This window comes from Anopheles funestus, chromosome 3RL (genome assembly GCF_943734845.2).
Source record: "Anopheles funestus chromosome 3RL, idAnoFuneDA-416_04, whole genome shotgun sequence".
Taxonomy (NCBI): domain Eukaryota; kingdom Metazoa; phylum Arthropoda; class Insecta; order Diptera; family Culicidae; genus Anopheles; species Anopheles funestus.
Window position 1 is genome coordinate 69,573,464 of NC_064599.1, and position 17,418 is coordinate 69,590,881.

General features: G+C 47.1%; 5 protein-coding genes across 8 annotated transcripts in view; 2 read left to right on the forward strand and 3 right to left on the reverse strand.

Annotated features, from left to right (window-relative positions):
• Positions 1-574: 574 nt before the first annotated feature.
• Positions 575-7,537, forward strand: LOC125770557 (phosphoserine phosphatase). Of its 2 annotated transcripts, none has more exons than XM_049440274.1 (4): positions 575-745; positions 6,209-6,601; positions 6,681-7,144; positions 7,216-7,537. In XM_049440274.1, exons 1-4 carry the CDS (start codon positions 690-692, stop codon positions 7,296-7,298), a joined length of 996 nt encoding a protein of 331 aa, XP_049296231.1. In that variant the 5' UTR covers positions 575-689; the 3' UTR covers positions 7,299-7,537. The 2 variants fall into 2 exon arrangements, with proteins under 2 accessions (XP_049296231.1, XP_049296232.1); XM_049440275.1 differs by lacking the exon at positions 575-745 and adding an exon at positions 1,386-2,016.
• On the reverse strand, positions 3,238-5,968 carry LOC125770552 (beclin 1-associated autophagy-related key regulator). The gene is made up of 2 exons (XM_049440261.1): positions 4,149-5,968; positions 3,238-4,077 (listed from the first exon to the last, which is right to left on the reverse strand). Exons 1-2 carry the CDS (start codon positions 5,557-5,559, stop codon positions 3,842-3,844), a joined length of 1,647 nt encoding a protein of 548 aa, XP_049296218.1. The 5' UTR covers positions 5,560-5,968; the 3' UTR covers positions 3,238-3,841.
• Positions 7,538-7,941: 404 nt separating the features above from the next.
• On the reverse strand, positions 7,942-11,009 carry LOC125770549 (ubiquitin carboxyl-terminal hydrolase 5). The gene is made up of 3 exons (XM_049440254.1): positions 9,690-11,009; positions 8,416-9,620; positions 7,942-8,333 (listed from the first exon to the last, which is right to left on the reverse strand). Exons 1-3 carry the CDS (start codon positions 10,817-10,819, stop codon positions 8,161-8,163), a joined length of 2,508 nt encoding a protein of 835 aa, XP_049296211.1. The 5' UTR covers positions 10,820-11,009; the 3' UTR covers positions 7,942-8,160.
• A 285-nt stretch (positions 11,010-11,294) lies between these two features.
• LOC125769047 (ATP-binding cassette sub-family F member 1) overlaps positions 11,295-17,418 on the forward strand; it is a 226,934-nt gene continuing 220,810 nt past the window's right edge. For 2 of the 3 annotated variants that reach the window (XM_049437446.1, XM_049437445.1), the window contains exons 1-2: positions 11,295-13,491; positions 13,759-14,434. In XM_049437446.1, the coding sequence (XP_049293403.1) occupies positions 11,463-13,491; positions 13,759-14,432 (2,703 nt within the window). In that variant the 5' untranslated portion in view covers positions 11,295-11,462 and the 3' untranslated portion in view covers positions 14,433-14,434. Of the gene's footprint in view, positions 13,492-13,758; positions 14,523-17,418 lie in introns of those variants that run through there. The other variant, XM_049437444.1, reaches the window with a different exon arrangement.
• LOC125769064 (U11/U12 small nuclear ribonucleoprotein 35 kDa protein-like) lies at positions 14,532-15,457 on the reverse strand. The gene is made up of 2 exons (XM_049437487.1): positions 15,034-15,457; positions 14,532-14,961 (listed from the first exon to the last, which is right to left on the reverse strand). Exons 1-2 carry the CDS (start codon positions 15,253-15,255, stop codon positions 14,542-14,544), a joined length of 642 nt encoding a protein of 213 aa, XP_049293444.1. The 5' UTR covers positions 15,256-15,457; the 3' UTR covers positions 14,532-14,541.

Sequence of the window (17,418 nt, forward strand, 5' to 3'; positions counted from 1 at the left end):
ATCGCCATTGCACACACTTGTTCTTTACAATGGTAAACATGTCTCCGAGGGCTCGGCAGAACAGGTTGTTGAAGTACACTCCTGTAAATAATAATACCAACTATTAGTTGTTCCACGTTTAGTAATAATGAATTCAAATGTACTATTTTACACTTACGCCTATAGCATTTTGTTACTTGGTAGGGTGGCACTTTGACGATTTGCGTGCATTTTCATACGATCTATCCGGATCGTGTGTTTATATTTATTTCCGCAAGTGTATATCATTCACAACCGTTTGCGGCGTCCGGTGTTCGAGATGATGAGAACTTATGCTCTCTGTCGTTGCACTATTGTCCAGATTCATGTTTCAAGCAAAAGACGCGATAATAGACTGCTGTATGCAGGTTTACGAACAACGCACAAAACGCAATTCGCGATAAAGCGCGTGGGAATGTGACAGATCGAGTGGGCGCATTGTTTTGACGGAAAACAGCTGATCGTACCGCAGTTTTGCACGGATCGTGTAGGTAAGCGTACGGCTTTATCAATACGCAACTCGATCGCATGAAGATTAGTTCGTAATCGTAATCGCTTAGTACGCGATCGCAAACGAGTGGATGCGAATGTTCTTTGTGCAAAGTGATCTAGTGAGCTTTTATCTCAAGAAGTGCCTGAATGTGTACTGTTTATAATTGTAATATCCTCTAATGTTACCCATCTTAAGAGGGATTTGCTACCGTCATCAACCCTTGGCCACTGTGCGGTAAGTTTGTGCTTTTGTAAGCTGCTCAGCGCACGCGGTCTAATGCTTGTTGTCGAATGTATTTCGTCCGTACGGATTGCAACGATGCAACGACAAACACACTTCACGGTATAGGGCAATATATGGCATCGATTAAATCATGCGGTTTTCTCTGCCATAAGAAAGCCCAATCACTGGGGCCAGAAGTAGCGTCAAGAAGATGGAAAAAACACATTATTGCAGCTTGTCTGTCAGTTAAAATGATCATCATCGTTATCGCGCTGGAAGTACGGGGCGGAATCTCCCTGCATCGAGAGAGGCTCGTGAAGTGCATCAGCGATGCAGTTGTTTGCGCCTCGAATGTCAAGTGGATCGTATGTCGACCTCTTGTGCTACTTGATCCGCAAGCAACGATTCGCTACCCCTAGCAACAGGCTTTAGTGCTGATCACAAAGGTATTTGTTTACTGGCCCTGATCGCTAATTGGTAGGCGTGTCTCCTAGTTGATATGTCCAAATTGTCTACAATTAATTAAAGCGCATCGATACCGAACAGGACCGGTCGAAAGTCCCCAGCTGATCGGTAGGGGGCAACCTCGTGGCAACTTCGTCACTTCCTAGTGTTGCTGTTCTTTTTCTCTGTCTGTTTTGTAGTAAGGCCGGCTTCTCCGCAACGGAGGTTGTTTACTGGACCGACCATCGAACGACTCAACAAGCCGGCATCCACCCCACTCAAGCTCTCCGGCTCTTATCATCAACATTCGCGTAGAACTTCGGGCACTTCGGCACTGTTAGAAGGGGAAGCAGAGACGGATGAAGAAAACACGTCACGGAAAACTTGTAACTTAGAGCAGACGTGGTAGGGAGGGGATCTTTGTTGTAGCGAGAGGCAACAGCGAGTGGGAAGTGGTAGGCCTGGGACCGGGACAGATCGGGACTGGTTTAAAGTGAATCTGTGCACCCGTGGTCGATGTCAGTTGTTTGCGAGAGATCGAACTACAAACGCGCGCGCCGTTCTATTTGCCACTAAACACGTTTGCAAGGAAATTTGAAAATTCTTCCTAATCTTGCAGTGAACATTTGTTTGAAGAGAAAAGTCTGTGTCAGGTTCAAGAACTCGAAAGCGTTCAAGTACAGCTATTGAAGTACAAAGAAGGGCTTCCACACAAGAAACGTTATAGTGAACGAACGGATTATAAGCATTCTGATATCTGAGATCGTGTTCCGTCGACTTGCTCTGAGGTGTACTAAAGGAAGCTACTGTACCGCAACCTTCAGCAGTAAAATGAATCGGTGAGCAAATTAGCATAAACCTTCCAAGGAGATCTAGTGCCGGAGTGCCGTGAACATTGAACGTAAATAGTTAGGGACATTTCACACACAACACACTGCAAGTGCATAGCCGATCGAGATATTTGCGCCACTGCAAAATCAGTGGATGAACTGCATTTGGGTCAAAAAGGAGTGCGGGCATGCCATGTGCGGGCTAACACTTGAGACATACGGATTGTTTTGTCCAGCGATGGAGCGACGAGCGATCGACGTGTGTGCTTCTATCAGCTGATTCGATTGTGGTGTGTGAGAAGGGCAAAACAGCATCAAAGTTGGTTTGTTGGCACTGTGCCTTGTTGTCGATGATAAGGGACAGATTTGAGACAAACAAAACTGTTGATTGTCGAGATGAATCCCCAGGGCTAGAGACCTTGGGATATACAATGGCCTAAAGTGAATGTTTTGCTTTGCTGAAGTAGCAATACTCGGTTTAGAGGGATTTTGTTATTGAATCCAATCTAATCACGCTATACAATAATAAACTATTGGCATAGTAAATATGCGCCTTTACTGATGAACAAACAACTGCTATATACCCGACAAAAGCCTGGGCTCAGTGGCTGAGTAGACTGCCATTTGATACCCATCACCGGACCACGTGCGCATCATGTTACATCAGAAATGGTTGTTTTGCTGCCCTGTCTACACGTTTGGGTGGCTTCCGCGCTTCCTCAACAAAGCCTTATCATTCGAGAGCTTTGGGAAGGCCCTCCCGCAAAGGGTGAACCGACACACGCCCGCCTGTTGCTACGCGTGATCATGGTATCAGCCTGCTGCAACCACTTTTCGGTTTTCCTTTCGAGAATTCGCTCACGGTTGGTCAGCATCTAGGCTTTGGAGAATCCTACTTCAGTAATTGTCGAAGGTCAGAAATAACTTTACGGAGCTGTCCGACATCATTCGCATGACGTGATAAGACTACTCAACCACGTCTAATGTGTTGATGAGTAATGTTGTTATTGTACAACAGGAAGAGTTATTTATTTGTTTCTTCTGATATTCTTCCTCTTTACTGATTGCTTCGGAAGGCGGATAAAAGAAACTCCATACTGGTATTGAAACATTGGTATTGTTCCACTCTAAGGAGACTGACTTCTGACCTCAGATATGAACGAAAACAGCTGTGCGATCGCATACACATAATCGGATTAGTGGCATTATTCTAAACAGTAAAACAAGCAATTATTATTTTGAAGTTAATCACAGCTAAAAAATTAATTACTTTATTTCCATTCCGACGCTAACTTACGGTTTAGTGAACTTTTTAGTTGTTGTTTTGCATATAAAATAACATTTATAAAATGAGTTTATTTTTTGTTTTACAGACAAAATTATCTCTATTCATCCCTTTACACCCTTTTCTTGATCGTCGCAACAATTCACAACCGAAAACGAGTGTAATGTAAAGAAAATGTCTACAAGCGTTTTCCGAGTGGTTGGTTGCTCAAGCTTCAATCTGATTTTGTTACGTTCTTCTTTTTGTACCATATTTGGAGCAGTTTGTAACGATGTTCCTTGTCGTTTTTGGAAGCGTTTACTGTTTTGTGTGCTATTTCCTATTCGTAATGGCATCAAACGGGTGTTGGAAAGCCTGTACAGTTTGGTTTTGTGCTATCACATATGTATTTGTAAAAAAGAAACTGTATAAATGGTTTTCATTTTTGCCTTGAGTTTCTCGCCTGATAAAACGCGGTGGCTGGTTGTGCAAAAGGAATGAGCATAGCGAATCTCTCGAGTGAGTTGTGTAGCGAGGGGCACCTGGATCGATGCCTCTTAGGTTAGATTCTTACTTCCCCGTCCATCCTTTCCAGAATGAGCTGACCGAGGCGAAGGCACTGGCCATGAGGCTGGTTGCGGCGGCACCGGTCGGTTGCTGAAGATGATGATAGTGCAATCCCGTGTGACCGACCGTTGGGCGCCTTTGGTCCAATGCTAGTGCCATCGGTTGGTACGGTTGTTCGGCCGTTACCGGTGAAAGGTTGCTAGGGACAGCTTCCCATTCCTGGTGAAGATTTGTTTCATCTACAAAACAGAAAGGGAAAATATTTTTATTACAAAGTTCAAGTAACGTATAGTAATTATTGCAAACTTACCCTCCGAGTCGGAATCTTCGCCAATGTTCTGCATTAGCAACTGTTCCATCGAATCGGAAAGGCAACTGTTTCGATCCGTCGGTCCACAATGGCCAAGAGCGGATGATTTTAGCAGACAGAGCACATTCTCGAGTGTGTGCGTCGGGTTCATGTCGTTCAACCGGCAGCCTTGTGTATGGCACAGGAACACAATGTCCGCATTCAATCGTGCCACCTTCCGGGCAAACTGTGCCTCCGACAGCGTTGTCGTACAGAAGTCAGCGTACGCCACACGGTACGGTAACCGAACGTCCAGATAGTAGCCAAGCAGCGCCACAAGCTGACTGGTGTATGTTAAGGCCGCTGCAATGGTGTGTGCTGGATTGTGACTTCCCACCCTGTTGCCACCTGTACCAGGCGAGGAAGAAACTTCCATAGTAGAAGTGACCGTCGAGGTGGCACTAATTACCGCACCACCATCACCCGTAGCCCAATCGTTATAGGCCGAATAGTTGCCGGTACCGGGAAGTGCCGGTGCAATTATTACATGCTGTATCTCCCCGAAGCTATCCTGCAACACCCACTGCCCGCGGACATACGCGGTTCGAGTAGCTTCAGAAATTTCGTTTATCGTACTACGGGTATTGCTGAGTCCCGTACCACCACCTGCAGAGCTGCCGCTCGCAGTGCTCGTCGTACTGCTGCTTCCCGCCAAGCTACTTCGGCTGACGATCGTTTGCGTGATCGAGAAGATGATACGTACGAGCTGCTGCACCTGATCGCGCTTCAGCTGACGCAAACGCTCCTGCACTGCCGTCAGCTTCGCCTTTCGGTGCTCACTCTCGTCCAGCTTACCGGCTACAAATTCGCTGAGCGTCTTTACCTTATCGTCGTACCGAGGCAACGTGATGCGCAGCTTGCGGATCGCGTCACCAAGGTGACGTTGTTTCAGCCGCAATTCCTCGATGGCGATGCGTTTCAGCTCGATCGTTTTCCGTATGATGCTCGCTTTGTCCGACCGTTGCTTGATCTCGCCAGCTAAACGTCCCGCTTGGTGTAACTTTTCCAGCATCGTGGTGCCTTTGCTTTCGAGCGTAGCGTTTGCCGTGCGAAGGTTTCTCAAGCGCTGCTGCTTTTCGCCGAATCGTTCTGGCAGCTGACAGTACACGGCGGTCGCTGTGTGCAGGAAGTCTCCGTGACGGATGCACGATTTGCAGTGAAAGTGACGACGGTGGGCACCACACAAAGGGCAACGGAGCGTACTTTCGCCACCGATCCCACCGATCTGGAAGCTGGACGTGGACAGCAGATCACCATCATGCACAGCGTCCACTCCTTCCTCATCCTCGTCACCGTCGTGCGAGTAGGTGATGTGAAAGTTTTCCGGAGCGCCACCAGAATCGGACGTCAGGTTGCTGGTGCAAACTGCCATCTGCAGTGATGATGTCGCCGCAGTCGGATCGTGTATTGCGTCGTCCGCTTCGTCTACTCAGTGTTGGAACGCTAAACCGCGTTGTTAAAGAATACACGCTTAACACTCGTTTTCTCAGACACCCCGTTTATAGTTCTCACGTATGGCAAACTAAAATCGACACCATTCGTGAATGAGTAATGAGCAACATACGCGTAATAGCTCAACGAATGCTCCACTTTATTGCACAAACTGCGAAGAACTGTCAGCGTTTTGCACAACAACGATTCACGAACGCAAACGATGTACGGAAACTGGACAATAATGGTGTGTTGCTGTGGGCTGGTATTCAATAAACAACAGAAGGGGTATTTAATACCACCGAGACTGTGCAATGTTTCATCAGCCAGCACAAGCGAACGCTTTTCTTTGTTTACTTCGCTCCTCTCAGCTGATAGCCATTGACAGCTGCCATTGGAGCACGCTCGCCGAGTACCGATGCGTTTGTTGATTTAATTTTAAATGAATCGTTGCGGGATGCTTTGAAATGTGGCGGTTATTGTTAAATCTTTTTGTTATTTCATTACATGTACGCACAAAAACACGTATAACGTAGAATTATTCTGAGCAATTATTTAATATAATTGTTTTTATTTTTTCATCATTGCAGTGCACTTTTCGGAAGCTTGGTAGCAATCTCCGCCACGGATAGCAACCGTGGTGTGAGCAGTCTTGCCGGTGCTGGAGAACCACTCGAGCCGGTCGTTGTCGTTGGAAGGCGCAACAGTTTGCCACCGGCATCGCCCATCTTTAAGCCTATCGTCCCGTCGAAGCTGAACGGTTTGGCGACACGCAACGGTGCCCAGGTTCATCATCACACACAGAACGGTAACGGCATGACTAACGATCGTCCGATTGAGCTGTCGAAGCGAACCACGGAGGCTAGGGAGACACTGAAAAAAGCTCAAATTGTGTGCTTCGATGTCGATTCGACCATCATCACTGAGGAGGGAATCGATGAGCTGGCACAATTCTGTGGCAAAGGCAGTGAGGTGGCTGCACTGTAAGTAACTTACTTCATTCGATTTCATTTGTGGGCATTTTGCTAACTTTGAATTTTTATATTCCTCTCCTGCGAATAGCACAAAGGAAGCGATGGGAGGTAGCATGACGTTCCAGGAGGCGCTGAAACGTCGCCTGGACATTATCAAACCATCGCAGCGACAGATTCGCGAGTTTCTCAAAACCCACCCGTCGACCATTTCGGCCGGTGTGAAGGAACTGATCGAGCAGCTGCGCAAGAACAATGCCGAGGTGTTCCTGATTAGCGGTGGTTTCGATTGTCTGATCGAACCGGTTGCGGATGCGCTGCAGATTCCGCTTTGCAATCTGTACGCGAACAGATTGTTCTTTAACTATAATGGCAGTTACGCTGGTTTCGATACCGCGCAGCCTACATCGCGATCGGGCGGTAAGGGTGAAGCCATCAAGATGATCCGCAGTGTGATGGCCGATGGTGTCGGATCGGGTTCAGAAAAGGTGGTGGCAATGATCGGTGACGGTATGACTGATCTGGAGGCATGCCCACCGGCGAACATGTTCATTGGTATGTTTTTAGAAAATGGAAACTAATTAGAAATTATAACTAATAACAAATTTTTTGTTTGCTTTTAACAGGATATGGTGGCAATGCCGTCCGGGAAGAAGTACAGAAACGAGCGACCTACTACGTGACCAACTTTGCCGATCTGCTTTGGTGATCGTACGACGAGTGTCCTACTTTTTCGCTGATTAATTCAACTCATAATTCATTACTCTTTCACTAGGCGTTAGAAAAATATTCGCTACTCGTTGGCTGTAAATAGTTAATTTGCTAATTTTAAGAATTATCCTAAATTATGAAACACTTTTAAGTTGAGTTATTGTAGCACGTTTATTAATAGTTAGTATTGTTTGTTTGATATCAACAATGAAAATAAAATTGTTTAACGAACTTTAATTTATTTGTCTTTTTTTGGTTGTTGTTAAGGGGTGGTCGATTCGGATTACATTTGACCTGTGGACACTGTGGGAGGATCTATTGGGGTAATACATAAATGGTGCGAATTTGCAAGTGCAAGCTCGAAAACAAGGCGTTTATTAGGACGATAAACAGAGAATGAATAAATTATGAGTTTTCTGCTATAAACTCGAGTAAAAACTCTCACTGATAAAGTTTAAGAGATAATAAATCGAAAAATATTGAATGACGAGCGTCACTCGGCAGAAGCTACAGATCAAGGCGTTCACTGGGATGCTTTTAAAACTAGCTCAAGTACAAGGTGTTAGAGGTCCAATCTTTACATTTAATGGTCAACAACAACTAGGATCCAGTGCAGAAAAAAGTTTATAACAAAGAAAATGTATTATTATCATTAGTTAATTCGATGCCGCTTTATTATCAATTATAGATTAGTTCACAGTCCACAGCTGCTGCCCGTGTGTGGGACAGAGCGCAAAGATGAAACAGAGAGAAAACTGAAGGACGAACAACGTGCACACGACAAGTGTGTTCCCACCCACCGACACACACGTTTCGTATCCTTCCAGGACGTCCTTCTCCACGTACTGCGTGTTTATGTTTTACACCCGCTGGTAGAGATACAGATAACCGAGCTCTTTGGGTGGATTCTGCGAGATCGCCACCTTATTATCGTTAAAGATGACCCACTGGCCGTCCTTCAGGATGTGGCAAACGTAATGACCGACCTGGGCCGATGTGCCCATATGGGAAATGAATGCAACTAGCTTGTACTCTAGAAAATGAAAACATAATCATGATATGAATAAAAAGTGCAAATCGTACAGTAAATCGAATGGACGTTCGGCGATACTTACTGCCAGTTCCGTCACGGTACGACGATCCCTGCTTGCTTCCGGTCGCTCCACTATCGGATCCGGCAGCGGCTGCAGCCGTTGCAACGCTATCGGAAGTCGCATCATCTATCGCCATACTGTCCAGCTCGTCCGTGTGCGAGAAGATCCAGTCGACGGCACGTTCCGTGTTGTTGCCCGTTTCCTTGAGCGCTTTCGTCGCTTGCCGATCGGTGAATCCCATGCCCATCAGCATCTCCAGCCCAACCGGATCGGGTACGAAGGCGGCACTGCCGGCTCCCCCTGCCGTACCACTCTTACCGCCCGTACCGGGCGGTACGAACGGGCTGGCAAAGTCCGAATCGGCAATGTGTTCCACCATCCATTGCGTGGCCGGTTCGATGCCGGAGTTCTTCGTAAAGAAGATGGCACGTTTGCAAGCTTCCGGCGGAAAGCCCATACCGAGCAGCTGATCCATTACCTCCGGATCCATCGGCGGTGGGGACGGCTCGCGCCCCGCGATGTCCGGTAGCTCTTCCTCGTTCGGTTGCTTGCCCGTGCCGCGCAGCGTTTCCAGATCAAGCACCTCCGGGATGTCGATCGCCACGTCCAGCTTCAGCGAGGTCCAGTCTTCTTTCAGCGTAAACTTCTTCAAATGCAGCAAAAGGTAATCGGGCATGGAGGCGAGCTTGGTCGTCTTTTTGGCCGTGGTCTTCGCACTGATGGCCGTGCTGTAGAATTGTTCCACCAGCTCGGGCTGTGCGAACGTGTCCAGACAGGCGGCAAGCGTTATTTTCGGCCGCACCAGTGCGTCCGGATCGAGCCGGCGGCCCTCACGTTCGGCAGCCGTCCGTTCAGCCTCGTACTGCTTCACCTCGTCGAGGTTGGTCGCTTTTTGGAGTGGGATTTGTAGCGGAAGGCACCATTCATCCCGCCGGTTATACATAACCTTACCGCTCGAGCAACATTCGACACGATCCTCAATGCAGAAGCGTAACGCTTCGGTCGGATTTGCCTGGTGACGGCTGTGCTTTTCCAGCGTGCTGACCATGTGCAAAAAGAACTCTTGAGCGTCCTGCTGCTGCTTGGTGGAGAAATCCGGATGTCCCTGACCGATCAGGGCCTTAAACATGGTTGGTGCAATTCCCCCGCTCGCGTCGGCCGCATCCAGACTGTTGTCCGAGAGTACGCTGTACCTTCCACTGCACAATCCCGTGCCTAGCTTTGCCCTGAGGAAAACGAAAAACAAAAGTGTGGTTAGTATTGTTTCTCAGCAAGCATGTGCTGGCGTTTCTTACATCTGCACGTTGAAATCGTTGGCCGGATCCGCCGGAAAGCTGTCGAAGATCGTTTTCGATCCATCGACAAACCGTCGGACAAAGTCCGGAATGGTAAATAGCACCTGCATCACACTGTTCAGATAGCACGTGTTGCCCAGGTTCTTCATACCGGTGTACCCGGGGCCAGCGATCGGCTTCAGCTGGCTTCCGCTTTCGCACAGGATGCCCCATTCACCGATACGCTGGTTGAGATCCAGCTCCAGCTCAATCATTGACTTTTCCGTTTTCTCCAGCTGGCCTACATTGATGCCCCAGTGAGCTAAATGCTTCACCAGATACGGATCCTCCACCATATCGTCCTCGCTGTAGCTGTACACGTCCCCTTTACCATCGGCCGTTATGGTGCCGAGCTTAACGGCCAACGGATAGTTCGTTTCCTTGTAGTGATTGACGGCGTGATCGTTTCCGCCCGAACCGTCGAAAAACTTGCGCCCGCACATGATCGAACCATCGGTCAGGTTCAGCCAAAGGTTGTTGGTGAGATCACACTTTTCACACTTCCAACCGGTCGGTGGAATCTTCTTGCCATTCTCCAGCTGCAGCAAATCGGCGGCATGGGTCGAAACCTGGCGAATTTCACCGTCCCATGTGCCGGCTAGCTGTTCGCGCTCGCGCTTCACCGATGCTGCTTCCGCTTTCTGTACCGCGTCCACCGCATTCTGCACCTGCAACGGTAGGTCCACGTTCGGGTAGTCCAACCGTACGACCGGATCGTCGAACACAACCACCTGGAAGTGTTCCTTGTATTCGTACTTCTTGTTCTCGGTGCCGGTGTATCCGCCCTCTACACCAATCGCCAGCCGGGTGATTTTTTTCTCAGGCCCATCCGCACCGCCACCGGTTCCTTCGGCTGTCGGTTCGGTGACTTCGATTTTGTCACGCTTCAGATGCAGAAACACTTTGTTCCCCGTGCGGTTGGCGTATGCTCGCACATGCTGCTCACCAAAGCCGAGAAAGCTGGCCAAACTCACGTACAAGCCGGTGTCCGATTCCGGATTGTCAAACGTGTATACGCATTCCTCCTTGTAGACGTTATCGCTAGCGCACGGCACTTTAACCTGGTTCAGATATTTGCGAAGCGTGTCCATGTTCGTAATCGTTTCGCGCTAACGTATGCCCGCTGCAAAGAACGAAGTTTAGTAGTATCGTAAATTACAGCAAAATTTGCCTCCAAAACACCGCTTGTTTTCTATTGTGTCGGTTTTTCTGCAGAATCACGAAAATAATAGAAGATTCATTTGCATTGACTTGACAGCGTTGCCTGCGGGACGACAGGGTTGCATCATATGCCAGTTGACGTGAAAGTTGCTTGTTGTGGACGCCATGTTGTATTGTTACGATACGTTCAATTAGCAAAAACACATTAATTGAACGATTTTAACGCAAAAGCCAACATTTCAATGATAGCTAAATAAAATTTGAATATCTTATGGCTTGTAATAATTGAAAAAACAGAGCAAAAATAAATGGGAAGTGCGATTTTTTAATCTAATTGTCAGCTGTTGACAGCGGTGCTTTTCTGTTGTATTGCAATATGTCAGTCGATAAACATCAAAGTCAACAAGACAAAGAAAAGCAGAAGAAAACAATCGCACGTTGCGTTTTCTTGCACCCAAACCGGATTGCACCATACAGTTTTTGGGACAAAGTGAATTGTTGCCAAAATAAACGGTACCGTTTGGCCCTTTTTAATCAGCCCCGGTGCCAGGACAGGTGTGAAACACGTACAAAATGCCACCGAAAAAGAAGGGCAACAAAAAGAACCAAGACTGGGACGATGACGATCAGTCCGAGCAGTCGTCGATCGTGTCCGGAACGTCCGGGAAGTCATCGAAAAAGAAGGGGGGCAAAGTTGACAACGTGGATTCCGACGAGGAAAGTGGACCTCCAGCGGGTCGTGGTGGAAAAAAGGCACAACCGGCTCCGGCACCGACGGGCAAAAAAGGCAAGAAGGGCAAGCGTAACGATGACGATTGGAGTGACGATGAGGAACAGCCTAAAAAGGGAGCGGTCGGAAGAAAAGGAGCTGATTCAGATGAGGAACAGGTGAAGGTGCCGGCTCCATCCAAACAAGGTGGGAAAAAGGAAACGAAGAAGCCGGCCGCGAAAGGAAAGGGTAAGGGCAAGAAGGATGACGATTGGTCGGATAAGGAGGAGAAGGAAATCGATCTGCTTGCTGGGGGTGGTTCGGATGATGAGGAGGACGATGACGATGAGGAAGACATGATGGCTGCAATGGTAAGCAAAAAGTCGGCCAAAAAGAAGCAACCCAAAAAGGCCGCTAAGAAAGCGGCGAAAGTACAGGAATCGGAGGAAGAAAGTGAAGAGGAGGAAGACGTATCGGATGTGGAGCCGGTGGTTAAGCAGGAACCTCCTAAGCAGGTTGAGAAACCAAAGGAGGAACTCAAGGTGGTTAAAGAACCGGAACCAACGCCACTACCGGCAGTCGAACCGGAAAAGAAAAAGGAAGAAAAGCCTAAAGAGAAGGCAGCCAGTGAGGAGGAAGCTGACGCGGAAGTGAATGAAATGGCCGACAAAGTTGCGGATGAGTTGAACCTCGATGGGGACGGTGATGATGATGACGCTACTGGCGAAAAGGAAAAGAAACTAACGCACAAGGAAAAGAAAAAGTTGAAAAAGCAGCAAGAGTTTGAGAAACAACAAGAGGCGATGCTGCGGAAGGGCGGTCAAGGACATTCGGATTTGGACAGTAATTTCACAATGTCGCAAGCACTGAAAACGGGCAACCAGAGCAAACACATGGAGCATGCGGTCGATATCAAGATCGAAAACTTTACCATCTCCGCCAAGGGTAACGATCTGTTCGTGAACGCCAACTTGCTGATTGCGAACGGACGCCATTACGGTTTGGTCGGACCGAACGGCCACGGTAAGACGACACTTTTGCGTCACATTGCCAATCGTGCCTTTGCGATTCCACCCAACATCGATGTGCTGCTGTGCGAGCAGGAAGTCGTTGCAGATGAAACGTCCGCGGTGGATACGGTGCTGAAGGCGGATGTGAAACGGACCGCTCTGTTGAAGGAATGCAAGGAGCTGGAGGAAGCGGTTGAGTCGGGTAAAATCGAGCTGCAGGATAAGCTGCAGGAGGTGTACAACGAACTGAAAGCGATCGGTGCTGATTCGGCGGAACCACGCGCTCGTCGTATTTTGGCCGGTTTGGGATTTTCTCGTGCGATGCAAAATCGACCGACGAACGCATTTTCCGGTGGTTGGCGAATGCGCGTATCCCTGGCAAGGGCACTCTTCATCGAACCTACCCTGCTGCTGCTTGATGAACCGACGAACCATCTCGATTTGAACGCTGTCATCTGGCTGGACAATTACCTGCAGGGATGGAAAAAGACTCTACTCATCGTGTCTCACGACCAGTCCTTCCTCGATAACGTCTGTAACGAAATCATCCATCTAGACAACAAGAAGCTGTACTACTACAAGGGCAACTACACGATGTTCAAGAAGATGTACGTCCAGAAGCGGAAGGAAATGGTCAAGGAGTACGAGAAGCAGGAGCGGCGGCTAAAGGACATGAAGGCGCACGGCCAGTCGAAGAAGGCAGCGGAAAAGAAGCAGAAGGAAAATTTGACCCGCAAGCAGGAAAAGGGCCGAACGAAGAACCAGAAACCGGGTGAGGAGGATGATGGACCGGTGGAGCTGCTGTCGAAGCCGAAGGAGTACATCGTTAAGTTTAGCTTCCCGGATCCACCACCGTTACAGCCACCGATTCTTGGTTTGCATAGTAAGTAGAGTGTGGTTTTAACACTAGAATGAAGTTTAAACAATTTGTTTTGGAGTTTAAACAATTCTACCGAAATTTTTACATATCTATGCGAACACCAAAAACCATTCCAACTTATTCCAGTTGTGTGAAATTGTTTATTAAGTAATTTTAAATTATTTTTACTGATCGCGGTAGAATTGCACACCTCAAAATCTGGCTAGTTCTAGTGTTAAATGGTATTTGATCCATCTTTATAAAAAACTCCCTTAAATTCCTTCTTTCCAGATTGCCATTTCAATTTCCCGAACCAAAAGTCACTCTTCGTGGGTGCAGATTTTGGTATCGATCTGAGCAGTCGGGTTGCCATCGTCGGTCCGAACGGTGTGGGTAAGTCCACCTTCCTGAAGCTGCTCGTGGGTGAGCTGGAACCGATTAAGGGTGAAGCGAAGCGAAACCATCGCCTTCGCATAGGACGTTTCGATCAGCATTCGGGCGAGCATCTGACGGCGGAGGAAACACCGGCCGAGTACTTGCAGCGTTTGTTTAATCTCCCGTACGAAAAGGCTCGCAAGCAGCTCGGCACGTTCGGGCTGGCTAGTCATGCGCACACGATCAAGATGAAGGATCTGTCCGGTGGTCAGAAGGCCCGTGTAGCGATGGCCGAACTGTGCCTCAATGCACCCGATGTGTTGATTCTGGATGAACCGACCAACAATCTGGACATCGAGTCGATCGATGCGTTGGCGGATGCGATCAACGAGTACAAGGGTGGTGTGATCATCGTGTCCCACGACGAGCGATTAATCCGTGAGACGGAATGTACGCTGTTCGTGATCGAGGATCAAACGATCAACGAGGTGGATGGAGACTTTGACGATTATCGCAAGGAGGTGTTGGACAGTTTGGGCGAGGTTATTAACAATCCTAGTATATCGGCTAACGCTGCCGTCCTGCAGTAGTAGTGAGAGCGAGAGTTTGTTTTGGGGCCTGTATGCTGGTTACTTTATTGCTATTAAACTTACATACGAAGTCATTAGTTTCTGGCAAAACCCATTCTAGCATGCATGCTTACTTTCCATCACTGTTCCCCCTGGTGGATCGTGGTGGTTCCTCTTTCCGATGACGAATACGACGATTCCACTCGCACACGCTCGAAACACCACCGGTGCCGGATGCTTCCACAATGGGCCTTCGAAACGGTTGCACCTTGCAGCCAAAGCGTAGCTGTTGTGATTTTTTCCTACCTCCGAAACCGCCACCTAGCCGACGTGGCTTCCAATCTTCCAGCCGTCGTTCCCATTCCTCATCGACGAGAATTTCCTTACCGTCAATGCTTACACCGTGCATACGGTCGATCGCTCGCAGCGCTTCGTCTCGATTGCTGTACTCAATGAAAGCGTACCCGCGAGGCAGCCCAGTAATGATGTCAGTAACTAACCGACTGTGAACGATTGTGCCGAAGGGTGTAAACTTAGAACGTAACTGTTCCTGCAATTAGAAGTAACAAATGAATGGAATTGTTAGAAAAAAAGGAACTTGAAAAGAATGTTGCTGCCGTACCTCCGTGACTGAATGTGCCAACCGGCCAACGAAGATCGTGTGCATCGGATCGCCTTTCACCTTCCGATTGGGTCGGTAGTTGGAATTAATGGCGCGTACCAGTGCACGATCGTGCGGCACTTTGTCCGTTCCGTCGATTGAGCCGACCTGTATCGGGTCGTAAACATCACGCACATACTTTGACCAACGCTTCGTTTTGGCGGAATCATCTGTAGATTGCATCGTGCGGTAAGTAGAACACAAACTTTTTAAGCATTTTCTAGCAGAAATCTGTCACAGTAATGTGTTGTGTCTGTTTTAATAATTTTTGTCCCTAGGAGTGTTGTTTGTTTATATTTTTTATAGCACATCTCGTACACGTTTGACGTAAAGTTTGTGCGCCAAATACGCCACTCACATTTCTGTGAGTGGCTCGTGAGTTACCTGCTTGTGCACTGTGTATGCAAAGGTGGTCAGAATTTTCGGAATATTAAAACAAAAACGAAATGTAAATTAAAATCGATCAATCTGTTTCTTCCTGATGGAACAGCTTATGAGGCCATGTTGGTAATAGCAGGCTTTTTTATATTTGCTTGGCTTAATTGTTATGCCTAACATTTCTGGTTTACTAAATTATTTTTTACCACGTAGCCGGATAGTCAATCCTTGCTACGGGGGGACGGGTCTGGATGGGATTTGATACCCGGTTCTGTCCTGTTTAACCGGCACCGTTTGTCACATACACCACCGGACTCCCAAAACTGGTTTGTTAGGATTACTTTTTACCATACAGCCAGACTACGTGCTTTAATATTTCTAATTACGGCTGATTTGTGGACGTCCCGGTGGTATATGCGGGAAGAGCGCCGGTTCTGCACGACAGGACCGTGTATCAAATCTTCCCCGGACCGCACTCGCGTACACACGACTGATTAATCTGAATTGGCAGGCCAAATCTCTTCTTGAAATTGAAATGCACCAGAAAAAAATGAGATTTAACATTTTTGTCTACAATCTTCATATTTATGGAGTTGCACGGTGATTTACTAGAAGTTATGTGGTAGAAATAGATTTAAACTGCTACTCATTTTACTAAGCAACGAAAAACGAGTTATATTCTCTATATTTTTATCCAATAATGGAAACGCAGAAAAGGAATATCTCATAGATTGTTGATTGAAATGGTTTTGTATGCAAATTTTGTCCCATGACGTACCGTGACAAAATAACAACAATCACTTACAGGGTGTAATAATTCAATGATCCGATTCGTCCATCTGTTTCCAGCCACTGCACCATTGCACGTGCACTGCTCGTGCGAATCGATAACTCTTGATTGATCCCCATTTCAATCATTGTTGTCGACCGATCGAGTGCTAATGCAGATGCTAATCGAAATTTACTTTATTATGGTAATTCAAGATCTTCTAGCGTTCATTGACGCGAAACGATGCATACTAACTAGTACAGTATCGTTGACAACACACGGTACACGTGTAATGTAAGGTTGGACAAGATGTCAGTACAAATAATTATTAGTAGAGCTGCGCGTTTGTATATATGCATATTGTAATGACATTGTTAGGGAGGCAAGTATTATTCATCAATCCCTTGTCCGGAGCAGACGGTTACGTGTCTAAGCTGCAGACGAACGTTATCTTATTGATAAAGTAGGACGGAAAACTGTCTTGGAATGATATTTGTTTGCAAGAAGTAATCTCCCGAGCTATGAGTAGCTCAGATGAGTAGCATCAATACGGGCATGTAAAGTTCGTTAACGTAAAATGGGTCGTACAGTACAATGAATGAAAAAGTTACCGAACCCAACAAGTTGTCAGCACCAACACCGGATCAACAGAATGTGATCAGTGAAGAATAAATGAGCCGTTTGTTGTAAGGTATATTCGTTTTCAGAGTCACACCCTTCGTAAAAGTAAGCAAGCAAAATGTTTATTTTATTGATGGAATCGAATCGATCGTTTGTTTTGCGTTGGTGATTTCCCGGCGTAATTCCAGCATCTCAAGAAACGCATGCACGGAAGAAGGCATCAAACAAGGGCATTTATTGTAAAGTGTTTAGTCATTTGATAAATTCTTGGGAAAAATGTTCCGTTTTTTAGCAGCTGCTTTGGCGAAATGACCTGACGTTCTAGCTTAAATGAAAGTAAATTATCAGATGCTTTGGAACAGCTCTTGGGGATTTCTAAATTAGAATGTATTTTTTTTTTAGTATCACTGAGTGAGTAAATGTGAGAACAGAGACAAATTTCGAACACTTTGGAAAGCAGATCCTTGTGATTTATATTGGTCAGAATAATGATTTTCTCACGATGAGGCGAACCTGTAGTGCCGTACTAAACGTTTGATCCAATGTTCCACAGACTGTTTGGGTTCTAACTTCATCTA

Coding starts and splice junctions, on each gene's coding strand:
- LOC125770557 (XM_049440274.1), top strand. CDS start 690: ATGTTACCCATCTTAAGAGGGATTTGCTACCGTCATCAACCCTTGGCC. Junction 746..6,208: donor CAACCCTTGGCCACTGTGCG/GTAAGTTTGTGC, acceptor TCATCATTGCAG/TGCACTTTTCGGAAGCTTGG. Junction 7,145..7,215: donor ACCGGCGAACATGTTCATTG/GTATGTTTTTAG, acceptor TGCTTTTAACAG/GATATGGTGGCAATGCCGTC.
- LOC125770552 (XM_049440261.1), bottom strand. CDS start 5,559: ATGGCAGTTTGCACCAGCAACCTGACGTCCGATTCTGGTGGCGCTCCG. Junction 4,078..4,148: donor CGAAGATTCCGACTCGGAGG/GTAAGTTTGCAA, acceptor TCTGTTTTGTAG/ATGAAACAAATCTTCACCAG.
- LOC125770549 (XM_049440254.1), bottom strand. CDS start 10,819: ATGGACACGCTTCGCAAATATCTGAACCAGGTTAAAGTGCCGTGCGCT. Junction 9,621..9,689: donor AACGATTTCAACGTGCAGAT/GTAAGAAACGCC, acceptor CGTTTTCCTCAG/GGCAAAGCTAGGCACGGGAT. Junction 8,334..8,415: donor GTACCGTGACGGAACTGGCA/GTAAGTATCGCC, acceptor TTCATTTTCTAG/AGTACAAGCTAGTTGCATTC.
- LOC125769064 (XM_049437487.1), bottom strand. CDS start 15,255: ATGCAATCTACAGATGATTCCGCCAAAACGAAGCGTTGGTCAAAGTAT. Junction 14,962..15,033: donor TGGCACATTCAGTCACGGAG/GTACGGCAGCAA, acceptor TTCTAATTGCAG/GAACAGTTACGTTCTAAGTT.